General features: G+C 36.5%; 1 protein-coding gene across 1 annotated transcript; it reads right to left on the bottom strand.

Annotated features, from left to right (window-relative positions):
- Positions 1-123: 123 nt before the first annotated feature.
- On the bottom strand, positions 124-8999 carry LOC132274765 (protein transport protein SEC23 E-like). The gene is made up of 12 exons (XM_059776103.1): positions 8018-8999; positions 7745-7918; positions 6903-7064; positions 5311-5453; positions 4515-4590; positions 4190-4362; positions 3859-3940; positions 2998-3075; positions 2446-2607; positions 2050-2313; positions 1256-1360; positions 124-748 (listed from the first exon to the last, which is right to left on the bottom strand). Exons 1-12 carry the CDS (start codon positions 8756-8758, stop codon positions 599-601), a joined length of 2310 nt encoding a protein of 769 aa, XP_059632086.1. The 5' UTR covers positions 8759-8999; the 3' UTR covers positions 124-598.
- Between the last annotated feature and the right edge of the window lie 1068 nt (positions 9000-10067).

Genomic DNA, 10067 nt, shown 5'->3' with positions numbered 1-10067 from the left:
AATAAAATATAAGCCTCATCAACAACGTTGTTAAACACAACTCCTCTGGGTCTTATTCATATTCTTTTATAAACAACTATATATATATATATATATATAAGATATTTTACGGGAAAAGGCAAATAGAAAACAAGCAGAATTTTCTTGACTTTTTCAACCTCGAAACCTAGGCTTCATGAAGTGTATGACTTTAAATTCAGGTACACAGGAAACAAGCATCTGATCTATGTAACGTACATGAAGAAAATTGAGAAAACAAAACTGACAAAATATATTCCTGGCCCCGCTGCTGGCACAGTTACGCCTCTTATAACTTAAGGTTATCATCCTCTCTTCTCATATAACTTGTTTCAACTGATCTTGAGTTCCTTATTCTTCTGAAAAGGAAGCAAACAATCCAACAACCCGAAATAATGACGAGCTTTTATTGTTCAAACAATGCCGGGTCTGGCCTCTCTCATCTTGCCAATGATGCAAAAAGAAAGCTATGGATCTGAATTGAATAAGAGGACACCAGAGAGGGGATAGAGAACCCATAGTAAATTTCACAAAACCATCTCATATATTAACAGTCTAAAGTACCCCTCGTTTTGGGGTCTCAAGAAGATTGCACGGCCAGCCTCTGAAGATGCTCGAAGAACACCTGAAGACTCACATCGTCTGTGAAGATCATCTCCGTCCCAGCAGCCATCTCATGAGCATTACTATATGTAGCTGACGGGTTCAACTTTGCTAATAGGAATCTTGCCTGCAATGACATGAGATAAAAATCAAGTTCCACAAGATGAATGAAGTGCTAAGAACTGATTTTAAAAAAAATTAAATCTAGCAGGAGCTATGACTTATAGGAAAGGGTGGAAAAATAGAATCCATGTGGTCGACCCCGTTTGTACGGGATCAAGGCAAGGATGATAATGATGAAATCGTGCATTGAGTTTTGCTAACTTAATCCACTCATAAATCATGCATTGAGCTTCGCTTTTGATGTTTGCCTGGTTCGTGATCAGTAAAATACCTAGCCTAATGCTGTTGCCTTCAAAAACTATGAGCCAACCTAGCTTCAAAAGTTATTCAAGTTCAACTAGCCAGCGATACTTTTTATCACCATACCATCTATTCAAGGTAAGTATTTCAAGACAAAGGCGACTGATACATTTTCACCAAGACTTGCATGCAACATGCACCCATATGTAAAAGATATAACACGGTGGGTTTTATCTTGATAAAAACAAGAGGTTAAGATAAGAAGTATGACCTGGGATCCATGCTGATCACATACCACCAATCTCGGAACAGGAAATCGATCCCGAATGATCACTAGGGCATCATCATGAGGAGCTTGTAATAACTGTGCAAATGCCTAAAGAGGGGGAAAAAGGTAATTCATTACTTAAAAATCCTTGATGCAGATACAGCGATATAAAACATTCAATTAAAGCTCAAATTGCAATAACACCATCAAGGAAAATCATAATACACAGGAAAATAGTTTTTTTGGCAACAATTATCTCTATACATTACATGTATCATCTACATGCGATAAAGTTGACTAAGTAATCCACTATAAAAGCAATATATAGCACCTATTCCCAAAGATTCCCTGGATTATTATAGTTTCCCAAACCAGATGTTCTTGGTCAAATCATCAACTCGTATCATGATTTTCTATAGCTGAATCTAGAGGCCAACTCAAGAATGAAGCTGAATTGGGACCTAATTCCACATAAGAGTTGAACCAATCACTTGACTCACTTGATTGATGATTAAAGATGTAACTACCAGGAAAATAAATATGCCAAAATGATGAATGAGTTAAAGAAAAAAAGGATGCCATGTTTATCAAATCATCATTTCTGAGCTGCTTACACAGACTAGTAAATCAATTCCTATATGGCAAGAATGGGTATCTGAAAGAGATCAATTTGGTGGGTGTCTATAGGAGATCAACTGTTTCTCTATTCAAGGCTTATAGGCCATTTTTGGGGATAAAGGATCCAACGTTTCATCGCCAAAAATCATACAAGCAATGTGAAAATTATGAGCACATACCTGGTGTTCTGGCTCATTTTGGTAACCCATGTTCCGCCACTGAGCTATTGTCATTCCATGGAAAATGACTACACTAAAGTAGGAATCCAACAAGAGGATACGATCAGCTGCTATGGAAGAAACATCAAGCAATGCTGGTGAAGGGAGCGAGTTGAATGAATATGATATCAGTGATGGTTGAATCATGACTGCGGAGTTGGTTATATTCTCCCGGTTTAACAACATGCGAAAATAGGCTGTCTCATCTGGACTATTGTTAAATACCTGAAAAGAAAAAGGAAGATAAGGAAACAAAAATAATAATAACAACAATAATAACAAATATTACACGCATAATATATATGCTACAATAGTTCTAAGCAGTAGAAGAGATCAGAAGGCACAAGTCATAATTACCTGCACAAATTGTGACCGCCGAAGATTAAACATAAACTGAGGAAACAACGAAAAACAGGGATTCAATGTAAAAGACGATGGATCATCTTTCCGGTAGTCACCAAATTTGGAACAGAGACGAATAAGATTCCGATCCAACCACCGTGTTGGATCGAACCCTTCCTGAAAATACAAATGCATCAACAGGGGGAAACATAATTTTACAATCAAAATGTCAGATGAGAAGCAAGAAAGAATATAAATATAGAGATCACATAGAAGATAATCAAAAGGCTGCAATTTGCCTCAGATAAGAAGGGAAAGATAAACATCTTGGTCTGATACACCAATACAGGATTACATTGGAATATTTGAATTAAAAAGAATTGATTCTCCAGCATAGTTCCCTGATTATTTGAAAATAGAGTTGAGATTTTATCGGTGGAGCAATTGAGAAAAAATGTGAATCCACAAAAAAATAATGCAGCAAGAGCTGAACCAAATGTATTGCATGTGTGCACATCTGTGTGTCTCTCTAACATATCAAAGACAATTCCCAAATTAAAAAAATACCTCCATCTCCATTTTATAAGAAGTTAATCTTGCCATCACTACAGCAGCAGTTTCCTGATCAAATCCTTGCACTAATTCCTACAAAAGCAATATTCTTCCACATCAACGACCCACAAAAGTTTACCAAAAAAAAATATATAAAAAAAAAAAAATGCACCATTGAAGTTAGTGTAGCATGCAAAGTGCTAGAGAGGAAAACAGGAGCTAATGTATAATTTGCATGAAAATAAATATAACCAGAGGATAGTAGAATATGTATTGGAAATTCAGATTCCTAAATATCTACTTAGTTCAAGAGAACCAAATAAACAAAACTTCAATACAGAGTCATCTCAGAACTGAGTTACTAATTAAAGACCTTAGGCACTTGAACCTATATACGTTTAAAATAAAACAAAGGATAGCACAAAACACGAAGGCAAACATAACTCAAGGATGAGCCTTTATTGGTGAAGTTGAACCTTTTCTAGGAGGTTATGAATCCCCACCATAGACTCAAGTCTGTGAGATCATTTAATCCATGCTTTAAGATCCTAAAATAGCCCATGAATGCCTTATGGTCAAATCTAATATCAGTTCAAGTGATTATCATTTTTCAATAACAAAAGAATTATTGTTCAAACAAAACAAGCCCTAAACAGATATTATATGCTATAATGCTTCATTAAGCATGCATAATCTAACATGATAAGCAATAAGCACCATCACAAAACTAGAAAAACATGCATCCCAAGGATCTGGGCTTCACAGATTCAGGATATACAAAGATGATAGGACTTTTCTAACAAATGTTTCTGTGGACTTATAATTAATAACTCACTATAAACAATAAGACAATGGTTGTTTTTTTTCCCATCATACCTCCGAACCAACAGCACTATCTATCCATCTTCTAGTAATAGTTGTAACTCGCAGCCAGGTTTGACCTTCATGACTCTGGTATCTGCATTTGAATGTATAACCAACAAAATTCAAATACATAATAAACAATTTTTTATAGTTAATTTTTGCCTAGGAAAGGTAAAGCAAGTCAATGTGTTCATATACAAGATATAAATATTCAGTAACAGGAGATTTAAAGGGTGACATGACAAAAAGAAACCCACAGCAAGTAATAACGAGTAAAGAAACTGATAGGATATATTCAATAGATGGGTTGGTGGGGGAGTATTTATAAGATTCTCCAGCATACCTGGCAAGAATCTGTATGTACAATTGCGGATTTAAATTTCCTGAAGTGTCTGATTTTTCACTAGATGAAATATCAAAGAAAACAGTCAAGCAAGTAGTTTTGTCAAGGCCACACATCTTCCAAGCTGTAGTATTCCCCTGCCCAATGACTGTATTGGCAACACCAGGTCCTTTCTGCAAAGCTTGCACTTATCAGTATTGACCCTTAACAAAGACTTTAATTCAGATTCCATTAGACATTCCAAGCAGAGAACAGTGGTCTGATTCTGGATACAACACCATCATGCTAAACAAAATCAAAATTGCTATGCATTAAATGAGCCAACCTTCTCCAAAGACGTGCAAGGTCCAATGATCCCTTGAATTTTGATATCCTTTGAACAGTTGATCTCAAGTGTGCCACTGAAAAAAAAAAATTATCAGTTTGAATTTGGACAAAACATTTTAAAGATTAAATATACTCCATCATTGGATGAATGGAAGATTGGCATATTCAAGGCCAAGAGTAACAAAGGATGAAATAAGTATTCATCTTATGCATGCATGCACAAGCTAGAACTGAACCCATCCCCAAAAAAAACCCACAGATAAATATATATTTACATGAAAAGGAAAGGAAAAGGCTTAAATTTCAACTCGAAAGTGAAATTCTGTTATTTCATATATAAAATATAAATTCAAAAGTGCATGTATAACAACCTTGGGACACACTTCAAAAACAATGGCATCTTGACATAATAATATAACATTAAGACATTCAGGAAACTTAAAAGAGAAATTCCTACATAATTTTCAAGTGAAACAGACAGAAATCACTAAGATGAGGATGCGTTAAATTGAGACAATTAATAATATGATGTATACACCTACAGAATTATTATGTTCTACCGGATTTCGTCACTTACAATGCATGGATTAACAGGACAGTCATTTTTGTGTTTGTATTTGATGAAGTATGTCAATAAATTTAAAACGACTGTGATCAAGTAATGAAATGCTAAAGAAACAAGTTCACTAGAATCATGACAATACAAGGACAAATGGAAATAAACAGGAGATGAAGAAACAGTAAAAAGTAAATTATTACAAGTAGTTTCGAATGTTACGTAATAAGGAACGCACTTAAAGGAGAGGCCAAGGGACTGATCTCCGTCTTCAAAAATACGCTTGAAAGAGTCTTTAAAAACAGAATGTCCAAAACTTTCAGCTTGAACAACGAGGCCACCAGTTTTTTCAATTGCAACCTTCATCTCTGCAACCCCAACCTAAAATGTTTAAAATATTAGAGACAAAGCATGGTAATGCACCATCTACAGTGAGATAAAGGGAAGCATAGATCATTATCATAATGTCTCAACATTACTTGACAACATTTCTCCAATCTTATATCACCCACACAAGGTACCAACAGATGAACCACAAACAATATGAACCCTTTAATCAGATATTGAGCATTTTGTGTTTTGTTCTTCGTAGAGTTATATTCCTCTGTGGCCCAGCAAGAAGCCTACAGAAGATGCATAACATGGAGCAAAATCATTTGGATATCAACTAAATCCTTGTAAAGTTATAGTGTAAGCTCGTAGCTGGATTAGTCCTCTGACATAGCCTTTTAAATCAGAATATTGCAACACTAACATCACGCTTGTGCCAAACCATCAAGTCTATCATGACCAAGCTTCAAACTTCAAACTTCTTTAAGACAAACAAGACGCGTCCAAAGACAAAACAGTTTCATTTATGGAACGGATGCTCTAAGAGATTCTTTAAAGTTGAGTTGTTAATATAATGTTACCACAAAACTTTAATACCCTAGCAATCTGCAATCTAGATAATACAACCAAAACAAAATAAACTTGTGTTTCAAACTTCCACCGACTAAATTTGGCCATAGAAGGATTTTTTACTTCTCAATTTAAACTACTTTGCCATAAACCCTGCGAATTGATTAATTTACAGATGCTATATAAGCCTATTTCCTTCATACTACTCTCGGTTCTCAATCCCAAAATCCTGTTCACCATATGTGATAGTCCTGGTTCTCATTCCTTATCAAGAAAAGTTGATGGAGTATTATCAGACTGCAAACGTTCAACACCCGGAGATGGGATGATGAAAGAGGAAAACATTATACAGAACAAAATTAATTTTTTTGCTCAAGACACCTATATGGCCATGCTTAATGCCGCTAAATAAGTAAGCACAAATTACTTCAAGGTAGAATTGTCAAGCATAAACACGATCATCCATAAGTGCAGACCAAACAAGGATAAGAATAGAAATGGCCGACATCACCACTCTACTAGTTCAAAGTTATCTCATATTCTGTAATCTCAATAGAAGTTAAACTTGATTCATCCTAACAAAGATAAATATAAGATGCAAACAATGAATAACAGAAAAAAGATTACAATAACACATGGAATATATTTGAAGTTAGGTTGTCATCATAAAGAGAATTGTGCGACCTGCAGTAAAACTAAAATAATATAAAAGCACCAATAGTGATATATGAATAAATGTACAGAGTATCAAATTCATGGCAGTCCATTCTTATTTATTTTATTTGTTTTTTCTGTTGAACAAAATAAAAGATTTCGGTGTCTTAAACAAATAGATGCATTTTAATCTATGCCATATTCATGTATATAATAATTCCATATATTTCAGAAGCCCGAAGGCATAACCAAGTTTGATGGCTTATTGATACAAACCTGATCAAGCGCAGAAGCAAAAAGGTCTAAGACGTGACCCTGGCTGACCAACTGTTTTGAAAGATCCTCATAAAATTGAACTGCTTTTTTGAAATATGATGCAGCATCCTTATCAAGATCTTTATGGGAACGAACTGGATCAGACAAATCCGTTGACACGATCTGCAAATTAGAAAAAATAAATAAAATTTTTATAACCAACAGAAATTAAAATAGAACTCATCAGAGGAACAAAACTAAACTGAGAAACAAAAAAGCACTATATATCTCACGTCTTTCTAGACTAAGAAATTGATCGGCATTTCCCTGGTCAGCTCGTCAATAATCCTTCAAGGACATATGTTTCACAACTGACAAGCGAGCACCTCCCCTCCCCGCACCTCCCCACCCGCAACAAATAAATAAATAAAAATGTTGAAAAATAGGGAATTGTAATTCCTTGTTCAACAAGGACTTGTTGAATCTCGTCAAGGCTTATGAGAGAGACTGGTATACGTGACTACAAGGGTATACAGGGCTTGTAAAGATGAAAGGAGAGGGGAATAACTTGTAATGGATGTTATTTCACCCATCAAGTCACTATAATATCAAATTTACACGTTTGTAAGCAATGCATTTAGTGAAATAACATAATTATGACGCTCACACTTTCAATACACTGTTCAAATAATTAACATGGTTTATGGTTGTTATGTCAAAGTCAATGCAGTCATCTGATCAACCATAATATAACCCATGATCCACCAAAAGTTCAGACTTCAGAAACTATCACTGAAGTTCAAGCCAATGGCAAATCCTAGAACAAAATAAAGGATATACAACAGAAGAATAAAATGTGTTACCGTGCCGGGCCCTTCTGTGCATGGACCGCCCACCAATGCTATAATCCGAGCACCAGTGCCAGGCTGACAAGCTCCAAGTAATCCTGCCGCAATGCTCAATGCGACTCCGGTGCACCGTAATGGCCTGCTGCCGGGTGGAACAGGCCACTCATCAGAGACCAACTCATCCAACATCTGAAATTCATCCAAATCCAAACGAATTTTAGGCAATTAAATCACTAAATAAAATTCCAAAGCTGAATTAAATCAAATGATCGTGTCATAGGAGCTGACCGAATCGAGTGTGTATTCACATTCCGAAGCCGGCAACAAAAACCTACTAATCCCCGAATCTATAATCCCACTCTGTCCCCCCTTAGGTAATCCCGGCCCGGTCCTCCGCCTCGCAACGCCGAGACCCAACTGCTCCAAAACCTGATCTTTGGGGAGCTCCTTGGAACCCCGAAAGACGTAAACCTTAGACATCTCCGAAAACCCCAATTCGTGAACCTGAACCTGGGTCCCGAACGATACGAACCCGACCATCGCATTCTCGGGCAGCAACCCAATTGCCCGCTTCATCGCCGATTTGGCAAACCCCAATTCCTCCTCGATCATGCACGTATCGAGCACGAAAAGGTACACATGCGGCTGCGGCGAGGCCTCGGGATTGCTAGGGTTAGCGAGGGAGTACTGGATGGTGGTGTATTGGGGGTAGAGTTCGGCGGGGACGTTGGTCTCGGAGACGGCGGAGTAATGGCGGGGGAAGTTGTTGCGCTGGAAGCAGAAGGGGCAGATCCAGATTAGGGCGGTGAAGTCGACCCGGCAGAAGGGGTTGAGCACGGCGGAGCAGGTCTTACACTGCAGCGGCGCGTAGGGGAGCGTGGGAATGTCCGGGTGGGACCGAATCGGAGAGATTGAGGCGGCGATTGGAACCACGCACTTGCTCGCCTCCACCTTGGTCCGCGGCCAGACGTTCCACGTCATGCGAACTCCGTCGATCCCCTCCGGATCTGGCGACGCCATCTCCGACATGTCTGCTCCTGATTTTGGGTTTGATTGAATTGATTGATTCTATACAAATTCAATTTCGGTTTTTATTTTTGATTTTCTAGAGAGCGAGAGGGGGCGACCCCTTGAGGGAGGAGAGATGGGGCAGGGGTCACCGTGATGAAGAGAGAGAAAGGAGGATGGAAAGGGCAGGAATGGAGGAGGAAATATAGATGCAGATGTATGCATACGTATGTAAATGGTACTCTATACGGACTTGACCTAATTGACCCAATGTTTATTTTATTGTCATCAATTCATGAACAGTTATACATGAGAGGTTTGTGTGTTGCTTTTTTTGTTTTAAGATCCCAATTCCAGTGTTAATTTTTGTGGATGTATATGTTTTTTATTTTTTTTTATTTTTTTTACTAATACCCTCTTGAGGGTTAAAAACATAAAATTGAAACCACCTTAAGAGATGGTGAACAATATGGCAGATAATGATTATTTATTTTAAGAAGGGACAAATATTTAATATAAATCTTTAAAAATATACTTATTAGATATGAGTTAGATTTATTTTTTCCTAATATATATTGGTAAATTGACTCAAATGTAAGAATTTCAAGTATCTAGATGGGAAAGAAATAGAAATTTTTCCAAACAAGTTGAGTTTGGATAAACCCTAAAAATAATTTTTAAAGGAAAAATAATTTTTCATAAACACATCTTTCCAGTACAAAATTCCTACAAATAGTATAAAAATTTTAAATAAAAAAAAAAACTATATATATATATACATATCTTCACCATTTTTCTTTCTATATAAGCTATTTCTCTGTACTCTTTTTTCTATAAAATACTTTTATTGAATAACTCTATTGCAGTGAAAGATTTATATATAAGTTTCATATATTTTAAATAAAATTGTAATTTTTATCAAATACTTTCATACTAATCAAATTCATGTCTATTTATTTTTTGTTCTTTCATTTATGTCTAATCAAATTTCTTTTTATTTTTTTATTTTTCATACTTTCTTTACTGTTATTGGCTTCCATCTAACTAAATAGGCTGTATCAAATGGACCAAACCTCGGAGATGCTTGTAACCTTGTATTTTAACATGAACAGATAAAAAATTTATTTTTTAGTATACTGATATTGTTATAAAGGTAAAGGAGCTGTGAAGTACGGACACTCCTCCCAGTAATTTCGTATCAGTGTCAGACACTTTTGGACACAGACACGAGTGTCCAAGGCTCGGACACGTGTCCGACACTTCTATGAAGTGTCCAGAAATTATTTTTTATTGGACATGGTTCGGACACGCGGAGGACACGGGGTGGACA

Source organism: Cornus florida, unplaced genomic scaffold, assembly GCF_030987335.1.
Source record: "Cornus florida cultivar Cherokee Brave unplaced genomic scaffold, ASM3098733v1 CherokeeBrave_3.0.0_Hap2_Chr09, whole genome shotgun sequence".
Lineage (NCBI taxonomy): Eukaryota > Viridiplantae > Streptophyta > Magnoliopsida > Cornales > Cornaceae > Cornus > Cornus florida.
The sequence above is the reverse complement of the archived record's forward strand: the minus strand, read 5'-3'. Positions and strand labels throughout refer to the sequence as shown.